This window comes from Parasteatoda tepidariorum, chromosome 4 (assembly GCF_982258835.1).
Source record: "Parasteatoda tepidariorum strain Cologne lab strain chromosome 4, Ptep-v5.0, whole genome shotgun sequence".
In the NCBI taxonomy this organism is placed as follows: domain Eukaryota; kingdom Metazoa; phylum Arthropoda; class Arachnida; order Araneae; family Theridiidae; genus Parasteatoda; species Parasteatoda tepidariorum.
Window position 1 is genome coordinate 42,223,263 of NC_141758.1, and position 22,570 is coordinate 42,245,832.

Sequence of the window (22,570 nt, forward strand, 5' to 3'; positions counted from 1 at the left end):
TGCAATCAAACAGAAAATACTTTATTTTCTACTGGACAATATAAACACAAAAGCAGAGAATGTAACGTTTGACTAGATTAGTACTATATTAGTACTAGATTAGTACTAGATTAGTATATAATCATGATTATGTACAGTGAAACTAAATGAGGAAATTGGCAGGCGAATAAAATATAAACACAACACATTTCTTAATAATTTGTATTTGAATATTACATTTCGTTTCAGAACAATCAAAACGGCAAAAAGGATTATTGCAAAAATATTGTAATTTAACACTTTATGAAAATTATCTTTTCAATGAGCCTTTTTTTAGCATATTGTTTCCCCGTAAAGTTCCATCATGAAAGTAACTAGATATTGTTTTAGTTACTTTATAAAAAATACCATTTTCAAAAAATGTAAATTTGGATAGTTCAACACTTAATTCTATGATATTTCGTTTATATTTTCATTCAAACTTCAAGAATACACGATACTTGCATTTAGTTAATTTTTTAGTGTTTTCAGTTACTTTTATTTTAATTATTTTATAAGTAGTTATTCTTTAAAGTCAATAAAGAGAAAACAAAAGTTTATTTATTTAAGAAAAACTCGATTAAGCCTTCAAGCAATAACTTTAGATTTATGATACTTATTTCTCCACTTTATTCAACAATTATTCTAATATATACGTATTAGTAAATGTTATTAAGAATTATTATTTGGCATTATGTTAATTTTTTTCTTAATTGCACTTATTAGCTATTAGTAACGTTATTTATCAAGTAAAGATGTGCAGTAAATATTTATTTAATTAAGTGTATCTGAATTAAGCCAAAAACGTTGAAATTCTGCTTCAGTTATGTTACAAACGTAATAAATTTAAGGTACAAAAACGTTTCATATTTTTCCACGACATCTTAAGTTTCTCCTGAAAATGTAAAATTTTTTACACGGAGTAAAAAATATAGCAATATTTACCAGAAAATGGTAAACTTTACCGTGTTTTTGGCTATATAGAAATACGAAAAAACTCGGCAATTTTTACCGAAGCGCTTTGGTAATGCTTTTAATAAAATTGGCAATGAAATATGGTTTTATATTGTGCAATAAAAATTTGTAAATGTGATAAAATTTGGTAATTCAGTCATGATACCTTATAAAAATCATTTACTCAGTTAATTTTATTTTTCACTAAATGCTTGGTGATAAGAACTATAATGTTTAAAATTAGAATTTCTGGTATTCCATTACTATATGAAAGGAAAAAATCACCAAAATATTGGTTTAAATATGGTATATATTAATTTTATTAACCGGAATTATGCTTTTATTTACCAGAAATATGATCAAAAGACAGTACGGTAATTTTACTAAAATTCTTTTAATCCGTGCATTTTCCTTAATTCACTGATCAAACATTCTGTCAGTATTTTAATTTCGTTTCTGCCGGCAATCAAATAGGTTTTGGTATTTTCAATCCAGCCTTTCTTACTAGTGATTCGTTATTTTTCGATAGCTTTTTTTCCTAGATGTCATTTTAACTTCGGGTCCCTAATATGCATATTTTGTTTCTTTATTTTTGACAAAATTTCTAAGTATATGAATTAAGAGTGTATACAGCAATAATATGTGCATTCCTTCATACTTTAATATAATTTTCTACTTATCCTCTTAATTAAAATTTCTATGTATTCTCTTAATTAAGATTTCTACTTGTCCTCTTAATTAAAAAAATTCTACTTGTTCTTTTAATTAACATTTCTGCTTCTGATTCAAATCGTTAAGTTTCAGTTTTTATATTTTTATACTAAAATTATAGATTTGAATAATAATTTATCTTTGCTGTTTTATTACCGTTTTAGAATTTTCTGTAACATTTTCCTCCAAAAATGCAAATTTTGCAAGAAACTTGCAAAGGAGGAATTTACATGCAAATGAAGAATTTTAAGCCATTTTTTAAAAAAAACATGGCGGGGTTGATGAATAATAAATGTAAAAATTATATTTATGTATCGATTTATCATCAAAGAGTTTGTTCCAATATTATTTCAATGTTCAAACAGTTATTTTAAGTCTTCTTTTAAATAAAAAATAGAATGAGATTGTATTTTCTATTTCGTTTGAAGTGGCCTTTTGATCACAGTTCTCCGACAACGGTTTATTCGTTTCACGAATATATAAATTTGCATGCCTAATTTAACGTCCTTAAAAGTGAATAGAATAAATTCTTATTGCGTGTCTTATAAACTTTCTTTTTATGAGGCAGACAACTTTAGTGAAAAGAAAAAAAACAGTTTTTTTTTTCAAAAAAGATATATCATGATCCTTAATACAAAGAAAACTAATGAAGAAGAAATTCTTTTAAGTAGCTACATCTTACAAGTGCTTTTTAATGACTAAGTTGCAACTAAATTAAACTGAGAAATACACATTTTTTAATTTTTTTATTAACATTTCTTAATTTTTCTAATATCTGAGATACTCTTCTTAGTGTTAAATTTATTACAGTATGATATCAGTATGCTTTTTCATTCTATATTTTTAAATTAATTGAATTATTTGAACTTTTATATATTAAATTGATTAAATAATGCCAATTTTTATATTAAAAAATCTATTATTTATGTTATAAGAGACATCTGATATAACATAGAGTATTGATCTTTCAAATTTAACCCTTTGACGTAGATGGGACACCTGTATCCCTGTTATATATATATATATATATATATATATATATATATATATATATATATATATATATATATATATATATATATACATATTGTATATACATATTGTATATATATATATATATATATATATATATATATATATATATATATATATATATATATATATATATATATATATATATACATATTGTATATACATATTGTATATATATATATATATATATATATATATATATATATATATATATATATATATATATATATATATATATTTAAGCAATAGTAAATTAATCGTCAAACCTTCGTTTTTATTTAATGCTTTACTTAATTTTTTTATAAGAATATTATTTTATTGGAATATTATTTTAGGTAATGTTAATTACATGAACTTTAGCCATTTATAAACGAAACAAATAATTATGTAATTAAATTTCACAACATATTTTTATGCATCAATTCTATATTTCGATACATAAACTGAGGACATGACGTTTGCTTTAAGTAGTATTCTTACTACTTCGCATTTAGAGACATTAGCCATTGTTATCGTCTTTAAGAGGCCTCAATCCATCGCCATCTTGGAATTTAGGGATAAATTATTAATTTGTGTTTTCTTGATATTTTTTGGTACTTATCAAACTTATGATGCGATAGTACTTATAAGATAGCACAATCTCAAAAATGGTATAAAACAAAAAGGTCGCTCAATTAGATTAAGAGAAACAGCACTTGATAATTTGTAGAACTTTGAATTTTTCCACAAAACTTTAAAACGATAAAATAATGTGATTTATGGTTTTAAGTAAATAATTCAAAACTGCACGCTTCTCAGTTTTTCAGATTTTATTTTAAATCTAATTTTATAACAGTTCTTAATCTTGTGCGTTAAATAGTATTATTTCTACTCCATGTTTTGAATCAACTACGTCATTGGTGAACTTTAAAACGCACATTTTCCATTTATTAGAATAATTGCTACTTTAAAACTACTATTAGAAACTACTATTACTATTTAAAATAGAATAAGTCATTCATATCGTTAATAACAGCTTTTGCATTGACTTGCTTTGTTATGACCCTATGTTTATAAGAGAAAAAAATCTTTTTTACATAAAGTGACATCATATTAGTACTCTTATAATAGAACAAGAGAAAAAAAAACATTTTTGCATAAAGTGACATCATATTATTACTCTTATAATAGAACAAGAGAAAAAAAAAACATTTTTGCATAAAGTGACATCATATTATTACTCTTATAATAGAACAAGAGAAAAAAAAACATTTTTGCATAAAGTGACATCATATTATTACTCTTATAATAGAACAAGAGAAAAAAAAACATTTTTGCATAAAGTGACATCATATTATTACTCTTATAATAGAACAAGTCATTGACAGCTTTTTCAGTCATTACACTTTTATCACCAGTATTTTTTTTTTTTTTTTTGCAACAATCCTTTTAACGATTCGGTAGAATAAGATCTGATGAAGCGAAACATTTGGCAAGGAGCTTGAAAATTAGTAAAACAGTTTAACCCCATCTCAGAGGTTGCCCAAGAGGCCTTGCAAATCCCCCTCGTGTGACTATATCAGATCGAGTATTGATTCCGGACATTCCTACGTATGGAGGTTTCAAGCGAGCCAGGAGTGTCAGTGCCCGTTTGACAGTGGCTTCATCCATATTCCTGTAGCGTTGGTAATATCGAAGGCCATTATCATGATCGTTGATCCTTCTTGGCTCATCAGACTCAGAAGAATAATCTTCTAGAGATGTAGAATCGTATGCAATGACGTCATTGGCGAGAACCACGATCAGGAACAGAATGCACATCTTACTGGTAGTATCTGTTAGAAGAAAATACTATGAATAATTAAAAATAGACGGATTTGATGAAGAAAAAAAATGGAACATATTGAATAACTTTTGATCTAATGAGCGAATTTTTGCATACCAAAACTAAATCTTAATTGTTTGAGGACCAAACCTCAAATTATATGCATAATAAGAACAGACATTTTAAGTTACGAAACCAGACTCAAAATCATACTTTCTTTAAGCTAAAATATCTTTTTTTTTTTTACTTGTTTGGATTCATGACCCTAAAAAATTATAGACCATATTTCCCAGACCACGACTACCCCGATATTTTGAGTGTAAAAAATCCAAATCCTTTGAAATAAAGGTATGTTTATTCAGAGGAAGTGAGTATTTGTGTCTGATTTCGTAACTTAAAATATTGCCTGCACTGATTAGTTAAGCATATTTAAGGAACAAGAACCGTTGGAACCATTAAGATTGAGTCCTAGTATGTGAAGATCCGATCTTAAGATAAAAAGTAATTCACGATGTTCCGTTTTTTGTGCTCTGCACATCAAACTTAATTATGAAAAAATTTAATGATAATACGAACTCGAGGTAAAAAAATTGAACTAAATATAAATAATTTTAAAAACATATTAATTATAGAGTTTAAATAACATTATTTTAACTTTTTTAAAATTTTAATATTGGTACACAACAGTAATTTCTCCGACATAGAGGTCTAAAGGTCACGTCTAAGAGGTCACGTAAAAATTATCGTGAAAAGAAGTAGAAAAAATTAAATTTTTTCAGTACACTGTATCAACAGTTTTTTTATACTGTTTACCGGTTAGAAAATTGAAGTTGGGTTACGAAAACAGGACTTCAGCTATCTGTGAAATGACTGCGAATGCAATAGTAGAGTTTTGTTAAAAAAAATATCCATTCTCAAAAATAAAGAAGACGAATTTTGATAAGTGGCACAAAATTTTAAAGTGTAATTATGATTTTCAAACAAGTTTTATTTTAAGCAAGCAGTTAAGTTTCTTCAAAAAAAAATTTTTTTTCTTTCTGAAAAGCACAATATTTTCGTTAAAACATATTAAACATTTTTGAGACATTTTGGTTTTAAATAAAAAAAAGCTTTACAAAAAGTGCCCCGTAACACCCTTTGGATTTTTTTTTTTTTAATTTCATTTTTTGCAAATTTCTCAGGTGGCTATATATAATATATATGTATATATATATGTATGTATATACATATATATATATATATATATATATATATATATATATATATATATATATATATATATATGTATGTATATACATATATATATATATATATATATATATATATATATATATATATATATATATATATATATATATATATATATATATATGTATGTATATACATATATATATATATATATATATATATATATATATATATATATATATATATATATATATATATATATATATATATATATATATATATATATATATATATATATATATATATATATATATATATATATATATATATATATATATATATATATATATATATATACACGCGCACACAATACTTTACTTACTTACAATTTATTTATATACAATATATATAATTTTAAAATTAACTCCAAAACATCCCCAAATAAGAAGTAGAAGTTTTATAGTAGTAGATAGAATTTTGCCAATTTATTAATGGTATATATTTCATATTTCATATAATATATTTTTGAAACAACATTAACTCAACACATTTTTTGTATTCAATTAAATAAACTAATGCTGATATTATTTCCAATGCTTTTTTAATATGGTTTAAGTCCCTTCGAATTAGAATATGGTTCTTTAAGTTAGTTTTCTTAGTAAGCATTGGAAACAAAGCAAAAATAAAAATTATTTTACGCGAATTTTAAAATATTATTATTTTGAATTTTCTTCTTTTTATGCTCCTTGCGAGCAAATCGAATCAATGAATTAATAAAACAAAAAAATATGCAATAAAATGTTTTTCTAAAATATTCCATTGAAATAGATTTACTTCAATGATTTTCAAATTTCTTTTAGAGAATGATGAATAATGATAATACGTAGAAACGTATTTGAATACGTAGATACGTATTTGAAGTTAAAACATTTTATTCTGAAAAACAAAAATATATTTCCTAAATATTTGGTATTTATTAATTTTTATGTCGCAATATGAGAACATTTTTATGACACATTAATTTGTTTTAAGAATATATTCTATTCACTGTTAAGTCTAAAAAACTAATTGCTTAAGTTTTATTTAACTAATATTACATTTGCTTGTATTATAATAACTTACTTGACTTTGAATGCATTTTAATTATAAATATACTTTAATAGTTAATAGATAAATTAATGGTTAAATCAATAGACACAAACATTAAAAAATTTGCTGTATAAATAGTCGAATATAATTTAAATTGTAATAGAATGTTGCTCGATTTTTACATATCAGAGTTTTATATTCAAAATTAAAAAAACTTAAAAATTATAATTACATAACATTCAAAATAATACGAATTTATGAGAAAAGTAGTTTAAAAAATGCAATACTTTTGCTATAATAAAACAATTAGTTATGGTGAAATATACAGTTATAATAAATTAATTAGTTACATTAGAAATTGCCATGTTTATATATCTCTGTGTTTAAATAAAATAGCAATTAGTATTTATAGGATTAAGTTATTTACCACTAAATATTTGAAAAATATAATAATTAAATTAATATTCAAAATTATTTAATCATGTTATAGACTTATTTTAGTTTGTTTTCCACATCAGTAAATTGCATTCATAAATGGATTCAAAAATTCTATTACAAAACAGTCACGTAAGTAATATATGATTTCTATACGTCAGAAACATATTTTGAGATATCGATTCTTTACAAAACTAAAAAAAAGTTTTGTTATACTTATAATCATAACATTAAATTAAAAGAATTAAATTGAAATAAACTAGGATACCTGTTGTTAAACAACTAATTTATCGTAAAACTTAAACAACATTGTCCATTTTCCGGCAGTAATACTATGAAAAAAGGCTTCGATTTTTCTCTCAAGTAACTCTTGATTTTAATATTCGCTATGTATAAATTTTTCAATTTTATTTTCCATTGCTTCGCGGAGTAACATTTTAGGGTGCCATTCTCTGGAATTAATACTATGAAAAAAGGCGACAATTTTCTTTCTAAATAACTCTTGATTTTAATATTCGCTATGTTGTGTATAAATTTTTCAATTTTATTTTCCATTGCTTCGCGGAGTAACATTTTAGGGTGCCATTCTCTGGAATTATAACTATGAAAAAAGGCGACAATTTTCTTTCTAAATAACTCTTGATTTTAATATTCGCTATGTTGTGTATAAATTTTTCAATTTTATTTTCCATTGCTTCTCGGAGTAACATTTTAGGGTGCCATTCTCTGGAATTAATACTATGAAAAAAGGCTTCGATTTTTCTCTCAAGTAACTCTTGATTTTAATATTCGCTATGTATAAATTTTTCAATTTTATTTTCCATTGCTTCGCGGAGTAACATTTTAGGGTGCCATTCTCTGGAATTAATACTATAAAAAAAGGCGACAATTTTCTTTCTAAATAACTCTTGATTTTAATATTCGCTATGTTGTGTATAAATTTTTCAATTTTATTTTCCATTGCTTCGCGGAGTAACATTTTAGGGTGCCATTCTCTGGAATTAATACTATGAAAAAAGGCGACAATTTTCTTTCTAAATAACTCTTGATTTTAATATTCGCTATGTTGTGTATAAATTTTTCAATTTTACTTTCCATTGCTTCTCGGAGTAACATTTTAGGGTGCCATTCTCTGGAATTAATACTATGAAAAAAGGCTTCGATTTTTCTCTCAAGTAACTCTTGATTTTAATATTCGCTATGTATAAATTTTTCAATTTTATTTTCCATTGCTTCGCGGAGTAACATTTTAGGGTGCCATTCTCTGGAATTAATACTATGAAAAAAGGCGACAATTTTCTTTCTAAATAACTCTTGATTTTAATATTCGCTATGTTGTGTATAAATTTTTCAATTTTATTTTCCATTGCTTCTCGGAGTAACATTTTAGGGTGCCATTCTCTGGAATTAATACTATAAAAAAAGGCTTCGATTTTCCTCTCAAGTAACTCTTGATTTTAATATTCGCTATGTATAAATTTTTCAATTTTATTTTCCATTGCTTCGCGGAGTAACATTTTAGGGTGCCATTCTCTGGAATTAATACTATGAAAAAAGGCGACAATTTTCTTTCTAAATAACTCTTGATTTTAATATTCGCTATGTTGTGTATAAATTTTTCAATTTTATTTTCCATTGCTTCGCGGAGTAACATTTTAGGGTGCCATTCTCTGGAATTAATACTATGAAAAAAGGCGACAATTTTCTTTCTAAATAACTCTTGATTTTAATATTCGCTATGTTGTGTATAAATTTTTCAATTTTATTTTCCATTGCTTCTCGGAGTAACATTTTAGGGTGCCATTCTCTGGAATTAATACTATGAAAAAAGGCTTCGATTTTTCTCTCAAGTAACTCTTGATTTTAATATTCGCTATGTATAAATTTTTCAATTTTATTTTCCATTGCTTCGCGGAGTAACATTTTAGGGTGCCATTCTCTAGAATTAATACTATGAAAAAAGGCGACAATTTTCTTTCTAAATAACTCTTGATTTTAATATTCGCTATGTTGTGTATAAATTTTTCAATTTTATTTTCCATTGCTTCTCGGAGTAACATTTTAGGGTGCCATTCTCTGGAATTAATACTATGAAAAAAGGCTTCGATTTTTCTCTCAAGTAACTCTTGATTTTAATATTCGCTATGTATAAATTTTTCAATTTTATTTTCCATTGCTTCGCGGAGTAACATTTTAGGGTGCCATTCTCTGGAATTAATACTATGAAAAAAGGCGACAATTTTCTTTCTAAATAACTCTTGATTTTAATATTCGCTATGTTGTGTATAAATTTTTCAATTTTATTTTCCATTGCTTCGCGGAGTAACATTTTAGGGTGCCATTCTCTGGAATTAATACTATGAAAAAAGGCGACAATTTTCTTTCTAAATAACTCTTGATTTTAATATTCGCTATGTTGTGTATAAATTTTTCAATTTTATTTTCCATTGCTTCTCGGAGTAACATTTTAGGGTGCCATTCTCTGGAATTAATACTATGAAAAAAGGCGACAATTTTCTTTCTAAATAACTCTTGATTTTAATATTCGCTATGTTGTGTATAAATTTTTCAATTTTATTTTCCATTGCTTCTCGGAGTATAACATTTTAGGGTGCCATTCTCTGGAACTAATACTATGAAAAAAGGCGACAATTTTCTTTCTAAATAACTCTTGATTTTAATATTCGCTATGTTGTGTATAAATTTTTCAATTTTATTTTCCATTGCTTCTCGGAGTATAACATTTTAGGGTGCCATTCTCTGGAATTAATACTATGAAAAAAGGCGACAATTTTCTTTCTAAATAACTCTTGATTTTAATATTCGCTATGTTGTGTATAAATTTTTCAATTTTATTTTCCATTGCTTCTCGGAGTATAACATTTTAGGGTGCCATTCTCTGGAATTAATACTATGAAAAAAGGCGACAATTTTCTTTCTAAATAACTCTTGATTTTAATCTTCGCTATGTTGTGTATAAATTTTTCAATTTTATTTTCAATTGCTTCTCGGAGTAATATTTTAGAATGCTAAAAATTCTACACGAAAAAATACCGTACTCTATAGTTAAGGCATTACTGGGTAAAAAAAAACAGCAACAACATCATACTGGTAAATAAACCAAAATAATCTATTCCTTTGGTAATTTTTCCTCTCGTATGGAAACGGTTTACTGAAAATTTTGTTTTTTAAACTTATAGCTCTTATTACCACACATTTTGAAAAAAATACAAAACTGAAAAGTAAATTTTACCAAATAAATAATTTTTATGCCATGCTCTGAGAAATCATGATAAACTACACCAAATTTTACTACACTTACTACCAAACGGCATTATAATAAAACCATTTTTTATTGTTAATTTTATCAAAAGCCAATATCTAGGCACTTTGATAAAAATGCATGTGCTTTTTGGTGTTCCCAAAGAGCCAGAAGCACGTAAATTCTACCATGTACTGGTTGTTTTGATCACTTTTTTAAGACCTGCCATAAATAAGAAAATTATTTCGAAAGACTTTGCCTCTATTAAAATTGATTATTTTTAGTTTGACTAGAAAATAAAAATAATTTTTATACGAAAAAAGTAAATTTATGAAAAAAATATTGTAACAAAGAGGTATAAAACTATAAATTTAAATAGTTCAAAAAGTTAAGAACAACACAAAATGTTATAAAAAATAGTTGTGTCATTTGCTTTCTTTTTTAGGATAAGTAGTTAGCTTCGCAAAGCAACTTATTATATATTTTTTTAAAGAAACTAATTTAAAAGCTTTCTAAATCTCAAAAACCATATTAAAAAATCTTGTTTAAAATGTTTTTTTCGGTCACTTATCAAGACAAAAAAGAAATTATTTTCAAAAAATTAAATTAACGAAAACAAAATAATAATAATAAAATATATCAAACTATTAATTTCAAATTTCAAGAACTTTTAAATGTTATTAAATAGCATCAAAAATGTTATGCTTGAATGCAGTATTTTTGTTGCTAGTCGATGTTTTTAACCAAAAGTTGATACTTCTTAAAAATGTTTTTTTTTTATCACTTTAACTTTTTTATGATATTTGTTGTTGACTTTATAGCTAAAATAGTTAAGTAACCGACTAGGAAGCGTGAAAAAATATATATCTTAAAATTCCTGTTAGAGTGGGGAAGTTTCGTTAAAAGCTTCCTTTTTCTCAAGATTTTTTTCCTCATCACTTAAAGATATAGCTTTTACCGGATGTTTATATTGGCACGCAGTTAAAGTATTTATTTACTCATATTTTAAACTCCTCGGAAATATAAAAATTCGGAAAAAGTTGGAAAATGTTTTTGCATAAAACAAATTTAGATACATCAAGACAAAATTATAGAATTATTTAATTTAATTCTGATCATTAATAACAAGAAAAATTGATCATTTTTGCAGAAACAAAGAGAACGAATAGAATGATATCACGTTTACACTTAAGAAAGAATATTTTAGTTTATAATTGTCCTCAGAATTTTATAAGTAGAACAGAATGTTTAAGATAACGTAAATGTTTAAGATAACGTAAGTCCACGCGAAAGTGTTTCATTTCTTGCTTTTTTTCATACAAGATCTAAAATAAATTTTTTTTATTTTATATTTTATTACCGGTGTTGAACAGCTGACCCAATCTGAGTTTACGACTATTAATGTTCAACTCCGTTGCCTTGTAATTTCGAACTCAACCCAGAAGACGAGAAATTCCTTGATCAAGTATTGAAATAAATTGCCTTCTTGACAGACCTTTTGATGGAACCAATCCACATTTGTGTTTCATGGAAAGGAAAAAAACGAAAACCTCTCTCGATAAGCTCGACGCAAGGGGGTTCTAACCCATGATCGCTGAGGATACGTCAACTCTATGGGTAGTGAAAGTAGAGAGCAGAATTATATCAACCAGCAAAAAGGGTAATAGATAACGATTTCAGACATTTGGCTGAGGAAATGTGATACAAAAAACTTCAATTTAGTTAAAAAGTTTTCATACAGATGGTGTTACTGACTGAGAAAATCTGCAAAACAATTTTTTGAAACAGGCATACAAATTGTAGCACTAATCGGATGCAGTCTGGAGATAATATGTCAGTCGTTATAGAGAACTCCAAAGTATTCCAGTTAGCTGCGTTATCTTCAGACTAACTTAGTAACTTGATTTGAAATTTGTTAATAAAACACTCAGTTTCCTAAGCATAACTCGGCGCACAGTATATTATTAACTACATCTATTTTTCATGGACAAGTTGTTTTTTACAAAACATCAATCCATTGTATGATAACTGGGAGTTGTGATATTAAAAAAAAAGAAAAAAAGAAAACAAATATAGTAGGCTCAATATTTTTTTATTAAGTAAAAAAAATGAAACCATTTAAGCAAATATTTTGTAAATTCATTAACTGACATTTCAAAATATTAAAAATAAGAAACAAACAAACCAAAAAAGAAACAATGATGATGATGTTTGTTATAAAAAGTAATTATTTTGTAATTCCTCTTTTATTCCTGACGAAAAGAAATAAATCATTAATTTTTCAACAGGCACATGAAAAGAGCAAATACATTAGAAATGAGTTTCGTTGTATATTTATATTTTTCCTTGCTATTTTTCTCCTTTCCTTTGATGTAAGTCACCATCTAAAGTCCAGTTTAAGTAATATATTCTGATATTGCTTAATATATGTTTACTGCACTCTAAGCAGAATTGATCTGACTTAAACTCTGCAGAGTAAGTCTGATTACAGTTCTGCATAACTATGAAACAAATTTTATTGATGCTGAATTAAATTTAAATTTACTTTTTTAAATTATGAAATTAGGTAAATAAAATTTAAAATAAAGAGATTTTGCATTGGGCTATGCTTCCCACTAACTCTAACGTTAATGCTATTTAGGCTTCACAGCGCAGGCGCGAAAATTTCGCCACTAATCACAGCGTCCCATAGGAGCGGAAAATAAAATTAGCGTTATGGCTAGCGTTAGAAAAATGTTGTACAAAAGCTCTCGAGTAAAGGTAAAATTACTACCCAGTTTTGGAGACAAAATTTTGAGATTTTTTATTTGTATTCATGTGTGTATTATACACTAAAACATAAGTGAAAACAGAAAAATATTAATTTGTTTTTAGAAAGAAATGATAGGGTTGGGAAACTGGTAAAAAAAAGGACAAAAATTGACCTTTTTTTAAAATCATATAACTTTGTTAAAAGTTATTATTTTTTTATTCTTCTTGCTTAATACTCATAAAATCTGCGAACAGATTACAGATTAGGCAAAACATTATTATTTAGATATTTTACCGTAAATATTAAAACTTATTTGTCAAAAAATTCAAAATTTGCAATTAATTATTCTTATTTCAGCTTTAAATTATAAAGTAACAGCTTAATCAACAAGTCCAAAGTGTATTATTTTTGTCTATTTGTCTAATATTTAGGCATGAATAATTATTTTTAACTTGTCATAAACTAACTTACTGATAGTGTTAGTCAAGTAATAAAAGTTCATTACCGAATTTCAACTTTTAATGTAGCGCAGATAATTTAAGCAAGACAAGTTAAAGTACATATTTTATCAGTTTTAAATTCTTTCATAAAACAAACCAAAAACTATTGCTGACACTTTTTAATTTTTGTAACATTATTTTTTTGAAAATTAATAAGTAAAACAACTTTCAATATGTTTTTTTTTAAATTTAGAAAGAATATTTTAACATTTTCGTTTTGAGCAATTTTTTTCGGCAATTTTAGGTACTTGCAACTCGAGAGGAAGTGAAATGATCATGTCTAACCACGTGATTTAATTCAGATTAAATTGTATTAGTTGGATACTTGTAAGCCACGTGTGCGTTGAACATGATTGTGATTTGATACGACAAATAAAACATGGTTTACCTACAATGACATCATTTGCAGTTATCCAATTTTGCAGTCAAAAATAATTTAAAACAGAACATAAACTCTTTACGTAATATTTTTCACAGAATGAATTTTTATGTTATTACAAGCAAATATTAAATTTAACTGTCTATAAAATAATATTTAAAGTCTTTCCTAAAGACGACGAAAAGCTGTTTGAATTGCAATTCAATCGGAATTTAAAATTGAATTTTCAAACTCTATTTACTTTTCTTGGAAATGGAACATATTTGTTTTAAAGAGCAATGATACAGAAGCTGATTTTGTTCGTTTTCGTCTATTTCACAGATGATTTTTATAAATGTTTTACGTATATGAGTGCAACATGTATTAAGTACTGATACAACATAAAATGCTTCAGAAATATTTTTAATCCCTAAAAGACAATTTTATACGCTCAAAAATGAATTTGATCTATTTAATAGTATAAACATATCACTATATTTTTAAATATTATACGAAAAAAATTGAGATTATATTGGAAATGCTACGTAGCCACACACCTAGTACGTTCTCATTACATTTCCACTCATATTTCCACTATTTTCACCAAATCAAAACATCAGCGAAAATGAATTTTTGATACATTGCGATAAAAATGTTTGATACATTTAATATTTTACTTATTGGATCTCATTTAGAATAAATATGTCTATATAATTTTTTGATAACCAGCAATTAATTAACTATTAATTATTGTCGTTCGATGCACTTATTGTTTTATTAAATACACAGAGATAAAAGATAGGGTCTCCAGAATGTGGCAAAATTTGTCGTGTTTCTGGCTCTATGGGAACAGCAAAAACCATGGTAATTTTTACCAAAGTGCTTTCGCAATTATTTTGGTAAAATTAGCAATAAAATATTCTTTTATAATATGCGTTAAATTTTGGTAAATGTGGTCAAATTTGGCAACTTTATCGCGATTCCTTTTTCCATGATTCCTTCCTAGCATAAAAACCCTTTGCTTGGTAATTTACTTTTCAGTTTTGTATCTTTTACTAAATTTGTAGTAAATAAGAACTATAATTTGGCAAACCAAATTTTCGGTAAACTGTTGTCATATGTACTGAAAAATTATCAAATGAATGGTTTAAACTCTATAAGTTTTGGTTTTACTAACCATAATTATATTTTTCATCAAAAATGTCATTACCATACAGTACGATAATTTTATTAAAATTTTTTTCTCCGTGTACAATTAACAATTCTTTAAAATTTTTCTTTATTTTAGTGTTTTATAAATTATGATATTATGGCCTTAAATCCTGCATATTATCATCATTACATCAACAAATTTCATGTTTTTACAAATGTCTCTTAAGCAGGATTCTGCTTAATTTTCTTATTGATTTCTTGATATTTAATATTCATTTACGAAATACTATTGAAAAAAATTCCAATAAAGTTTATGGTTTGATCGAGCATTTACCAATAGATATATACTGATGCCAGACGTGTATGATTGAACCTTTATTATTAATATTAAATTTTTGCAAACAACAAGGACATTATATTTAATAATTTCTAAATTGAATAATTCCTTAATCCTTAGAAGTATAAAAGTGGCATGAAATAAAAATTATTATATTTATAAAATAGTTTAAGCTCCAGTAATAGTTAAGCTATTTAAACTCAAAGGAATTACAGTTACAGTTCGAAATGGATGAACCACATTTTCCAGAGTAACAAAACATAAGAACTAATTCTTAGAAAAGATGTACCTGATTATAAAAAAAATCAAAAGTCAGGTTGAAATAAAAATGTAACTTAATAAAAAAATACAATTTAAAGTTATACAATTGGAAAAAACAAAAGACAACAAAAAACATTGTTCTAATCCATGTTTTCGCTTCCCTAGCTATTGGAATGAATCAAAAAAAATTTTGTGCTACCAGACACCATTTTCTCAGTTTAAGTCTTTCCATTGGACAAAGGATTACGACAGATCCTGCAAACAATGCCTGCAACTTAAAGTAAAAGTTTTGTATTTCTTTTTCCTCCAGCAACAAAAAGAAACCGGAAAAGTTTTTTTTTATATGGAAAAAATCCCATAGAATTTGTAACCATAAAGTCGATTCTATTGAATCATCTGCTGGGAATTTCTTAAAAATATTCATATTTGTGGAATATTCTGAAGAAAAAAAGGATAATAGGTATGGTAAATGTATTTTGAGTGCTAAAAAGCAACAAAAAAAATTCTATATTTTTTATTCAAACTTTTTGAATAAGTTCTTTTAAGTATTAAATTTATATTTTAGAAAAAAACGTGTATCTTAAGCTGCAATTTGAAATTGAAAATTGTTTTATAATTTGCCTTGTATTCGTCTTCTCAAATGCAATTAATAGAAGTGAATTCTAAAACTAAAACTAAAGCAAAAATTAAACTGCACGAAAGCTACCTATTTTTTATTTTTGTAAAATTTTAAATTTGTACCCTTTTTTCTTACAACAGACACTCAATGTATACCCCATATCGACACTTAAGTATCAAATTAAAGCTTTTCACAAAGTTGAAAACTTAATATAACAGCTAATTTTTGTGTGATTATTTTAATGAAATATATTCTTTTACAGCCAATTGAGTGGCTAAATTGACAACTAAATAGTTTAATAGTTAACAACAAGTTGATAATTTAAATGAAGCTGTTAAGTTGATACCCAACAGCAGCTGATTGCTGTTAAGTTGATACCCAAGTCGAAAATTTAATATATAACTGATAAATAGTAATTTGGCTTTCAATGTGTTTAGAAAGAGTTGTATTTGAAAGTATCTAGATTAATATACGAAGTGATACTTTTAAAGTAAAAATTTTGGAGACTTAATAATAAAATGCCCATAATAAGAAAATAACATAAATAATAGTGACATAAATATTAAATAGCGAAAATATTCTTGCATTAAAAGTTATATAATTCAAAACTTGCTGAAAATAAGAGTTTTTAAAAATTCTTTTGGTCATAATTTTCCTTGTGTACAGTGTTAATTTAATGATTTAATGAAATATATATATATATATATATATATATATATATATATATATATATATATATATATATATATATATATATATATATATATATATATATATATATATATATATATATATATATATATATATATATATATATATATATATATATATATATATATATGTAATACAAAAAGTAAATACTTTTGTATTAATAAAAGAATTAAATCTCTTTCGTTTTCATAAAATGTCTTAAAGAATAAAAGAATAAGCGTAGAGAGATTCTATTTTGGGAATTCAAGGCTGAAAACATACCATTGAAATATAAATAGATTTATATTTCAAAGGAAGAGTTATTTTTAGAATCGTTCCCTTTTTCAATTCCATATAAGGAAGCAGAAATGATTTTCCTTAATGCGTAAGGTTACAAGGAATGTACGAATGTGCCTTTTTACTTCAAATCTATGTTGGTATAAAACGTAAGAACGCATAGTTTTGCGTGTCCTTTTCATCACGATGTGATCCAAATAAGCTGTGCCGGAATTGTCCGGAGTCTTGTCCATTCCCCTCCCGTAGGGAGCGTGGACGTCAACTGTTAGCAATACCAGCCTACATTTAATAAACCTGTTTAGAACGTATGATGGCTTAAGACTGCAATTATTTCAAGCTAAATACAACACTGATAACAGGGTTGGAGCCCTGTTATTACAAGTCGACAGGATAGTTGCTTCTTGCGGAGGAAGTTTACCCATTTTGACTGCTTCGTAGAAATTTTCCATCAACCCCAGAGGAGAAAAAAATCGGCAGTGAAAAAAACGTTGAAGGAAGGATGGCGATTTTCCACCCGTACTACTTGTACCTCGTCGCGCCTGAAAAGCTGATGTAGGAAGGACGATGGCTGGAGATTGTCCCCTGAAACCAGTGAAAGTATCCCATCCGATGACCCTACAATTCCATAGTGCCTATAAGTTGGAAGAAACATCATCCAAAGTAGTGATTCGACACCGAGTGATCCTACAATTCTTACTACTCAAGTTGTGAAATAAAAAGTGAATGTGCGCGAATCTTAATCATGAATATTCATGAATTGCTACGATTTAAGTGCGCGAAAAAAGAAAAAAAAAGTGATATTTTTTTTTCTCTCGTCAACGAAAAATGGATGAAGGTCAAAAGAAAAGTGACAAATGAAAAGGACTGTAGATATATTTTTTTTTTTACTCTCTCATTTTTATTTTCTTTCTCATTGTTGTGATTAAAAATTTTAGTAATATTAGATATGAGTAGTAATCTAAATATTTTATTTTGAATAATGGAATAGTATATTATTAATGATTAGATTGCATTTCTAGTGTTTATATTTTTTTTTAAAATTATGATAGAATATTGTTCTTTAGTGCTTTTAAAATGTTTTTTTTTGGAAAAAAAAAGTATGTGATTCAAACGTCAATTAAATTAGTGACGGCAAACTAAATTAAGTTTTTAAACTTTTGTTTCCTAATGATTTTTCTAGATCTAACCACATAAAAAATTAAATTGTTCAAAACTTTCTTTTGAACCAAACAATGAAGAGTTTTCAAATAAACTTAAAGAAATTTGAAATTCTTTTACTTTTTCGGACTTGGTCAAAACTAAATATTCCTATTTTAAAAAATGTGAAACCCAAACAAACGGACAGTTAACACTTAACAAAATTTGTGAGACTCCCTTATTAGGATAGGCCAAATTTTAAACTCAGCAAAGTTTTATACTTGATACTGATTTAATATATGCTTTAGTAGGGTTGTAGACTTGCAGGGATTTTTGTTTGTTTATTCATTGTGTCGGGCCAGTTGTTACTCTATTTGGTAAGAGACTGATCATCTCAGCTAATTCTAAAAGTGACAACTTATCTTTGCACATTAGACAGCAGAATTCTCAATATGTTAAGGTTAAAAATGGTGAAAAAGATGTTTCAAAAAAAGTAAACATCGAAAAAAGAAAAGAATGATGTTTCAAAAAAGTAAGCATCGAAAAAATGAATGTTAAGGATGTTTCAGTAAAAGTAAACATCAAAAAATAGAAAGAAAGAATGTCCAAAAAGTTCAAATGATTCGAAGATAGATCTAGGTAATGGATGCGTTCATTATCAGGTTAATATCGACGAAAAAATATGTAAAGGGTAACAAAAACAAAATTTTGAAAAAGTACATGTATCAAAGCATAGGAAATATCACAAACCACAAATGTTGAAATTAAATTCTGATTAAATGACACTTGTTGTCCAGTTCATTTGCATAAAAATTTTGTATATTTTTGTGTGAAAAATTTTTGAAAATTTTAGTAGAATAGTTATATTTTATCAAGTAAAAAATATTTTTAACCACACAGAATCTTAAACTCTGATCAAATGACAATTGTTGTCCAATTCATTTGCATAAAAATTTTGTATATTTTTGTGTGAAAAATTTTTTGAAATTTTTAGTAGAATAGTCATATAGTAAATAATCATTTAACCACACAGAATCTTAAATTCTGAATAAATGACACTTGTTGTCCAGTTCGTTTCCATAAAAATTTTGTATATTTTTGTGTGAAAAATTTTTTTAGAAAATTTTAGTAGATTAGTTATGTAAATATTTCATTTTTCTTTCTGTTTAATTGACTAAACAAATAAATTGCATAATCATGTTTTTCATATTTTTGTCATTGTAAATAATATTTTTCTTCTCATAATTGAAAAGATGTTTGTAGTAGGGAAAAAGAAACACTCGTACCAACCTAAAAATTTTAAATTTAAAAGTTTTCTAAATTTTTTTTGGCTCACCAAAAAATTTTTTTTTGGGGGGGGGATGTAATACAAAAAGTAAATACTTTTGTATTAATAAAAGAATTAAATCTCTTTCGTTTTCATAAAATGTCTTAAAGAATAAAAGAATAAGCGTAGAGAGATTCTATTTTGGGAATTCAAGGCTGAAAACATACCATTGAAATATAAATAGATTCATATTTCAAAGGAAGAGTTATTTTTAGAATCGTTCCCTCTTTCAATTCCATATAAGGAAGCAGAAATGATTTTCCTTAATGCGTAAGGATACAAGGAATGTACGAAATGTACGAAATGTGCCTTTTTACTTCAAATCTATGTTGGTATAAAACGTAAGAACGCATAGTTTTGCGTGTCTTTTCATCATAATGTGATCCTGATAAGCTGTGCCGGAATTGTCCGGAGTCTTGTCCACTCCCCCTCTTTTGCAGGAGTGGGGACGTGAATTGTTAGCAATACCAGCCTATATTTAAATAAACCTGTTTAGAACGTCTGATGGCTTATGACTGCAATTATTTCAAGCTAAATACAACACTGATAACAGGGTTGGAGCCCTGTTATTACATATATATAATATATATACAGTGAAACCTGTGTATAACGATACTGTCTATAACGATAAACCTGTCTATAGCGATATTTCCTTGAGGTCCCGGTGAAATTCCTATTTACTCAATGTATTTTTTTTTTCATCTCCTTTGTATGTAATATTCTTTCGTTGTTTCTGAGAAAAAAAGCCACTTTTAGGGGAAATTAGAGCAGTAGAAATGGGTGAAGGGTCTCATTCATAAGTAAGTCCTTATCGTTACTCACTACGGACTGGCATGTTTTCCTTGCAATAAAGTTAATTTTAATTTTGAAGTGATGGCTCGGCGTAAAGCATTATCTTTTGAAGAAAAATTAAATATCATATCAGAAATTGATCAAGGATTGAAGCAAGTTGACGCTGCTAAGAAATATGGGATTTCACAATCAACAATAGCTACTTTTTTGAAGAAAAGAAAAGATATCGAAGATGCTGTGGAAGGAAGCAAAATTGATGGTAAAAGGAAAAGATTTAAAGGTGCAGTTAATGAGGATGTAGACAAAGCTACCCTAAGATGGTTCCACGAAATGAGACAACAAAATGTGCCATTTAGTGGTCCAATGATTGCAGAAAAAGCAGAGCATTTGCGTCTTTGCTAGGCAACAACGAGTTTAAAGCCAGCAATGGGTGGATTACATCATTTCGAGAACGTCATGGTATTGTTTTTAAGACCATCTCAGGTGAAGAAAAGTCAGCTCCAGTCAATGATGTTGCATCCTGGAAGCAACGAGAAAAAGAGACTATTAAAAAAACTTATTCTCCAGAAAACGTGTACAATGCTGATGAAACTGGCTTATTTTATCAGCTCATGCCAGATAAAACAATGGCATTTAAGGGAGAAAATTGTAAAGGCGGTAAAAAATCAAAACAGAGGTTAACTGTTCTACTTTGTGCAAACAGTACTGGAACCGATAAACTGAAGCCGTTCGTTATAGGCAAATACGCTAAACCTAGATGTTTTAAGAGTGTGGAAAGTTTACCAGTTGACTACAAGGCAAACAAAAGAGCCTGGATGACAGAAGAAATATTTAACAACTGGCTGCTTGATGTGGATAAGGAGATGAAAAGAAAGAAGAAAAAAATAGCTCTCTTAGTTGACAATTGCACTCCTCACAACAATCCTCCAAGTTTGAAAAATATAAAATTGTTTTATTTTCCCCCAAATTGCACTGCGATTCTACAGCCATTAGATTTGGGAATAATAAAATGTTTCAAAGGATACTATCGAAAAAGATTAGTTCAGAACGTTGTTTATAATCTGCATAATAAACTCCCAAATCTTTATGCAGTTGATGTAAAAAATGCATGTGATTGGATTTCCGGAGGGTGGAATTCATTGACACAATCCACCATCCAAAATTGTTGGAAGAAAGCTTCTTTCTTTGAGGATAAAAGCAACGGAAACGCAAAAACTGAGCTTACTGAAATCACTGATGAAGAAGAAAAATGTGTGGCAGGCATAAATTCGATTGTCAGTGATTTCCAAAGATCATCTAATACATCATTTCTATTTAACGCAGATGAATTTTTAAATTTAGATAATGATGTGTTGGTTTTCAGTGGTGCAAGTGATGAAGAGATTTTAGCAGAAGTTATCCCGGGTGATCAAAGTGATGAGGAAGAAGCAGCTGACTGTTCTCAGAACAGAACTCAAATTTCACCCGAGAATGCCATATTGCTAATTAACACTTTGCAAGATTTTGTTGCAACATTACCAAATGTAACTGATGTTCATTTGAATTCATTAGATGGACTGAAATCTATGTGCATGGAAATGGCAATTGCTTCCAAAAATAAGCAAACAAAACTAACCGATTATTTTTCTAAATAATTTCTGTTTTGATTCATAAAATTGTAAGTAAATTTTTCGTGTGTGCTGTTTCATAATTCTAAGTAAAATTTTCATTTGGAGTCTATAAAAGAAGTTTAATTTATCATTAGTTTTAAACATATACTCTTAAATTTCAAACCTGTCTATAACGATAACCTGCCTATAACAATATTTTATTTAGGTCCCTACAGTATCGTTATAGACAGGTTTTACTGTATATA

The 22,570-nt window shown here is 26.8% G+C and overlaps 1 protein-coding gene across 2 annotated transcripts in view; it reads right to left on the reverse strand.

Moving 5' to 3' along the window:
* Nucleotides 1-2,912: 2,912 nt before the first annotated feature.
* Nucleotides 2,913-22,570, reverse strand: part of LOC107456452 (uncharacterized) — a 158,105-nt gene continuing 138,447 nt past the window's right edge. For both annotated transcript variants that reach the window (XM_071182209.2, XM_071182210.2), the window contains exon 3: nt 2,913-4,529. In XM_071182209.2, the coding sequence (XP_071038310.1) occupies nt 4,216-4,529 (314 nt within the window). In that variant the 3' untranslated portion in view covers nt 2,913-4,215. The remainder of the gene's footprint in view (nt 4,530-22,570) is intronic.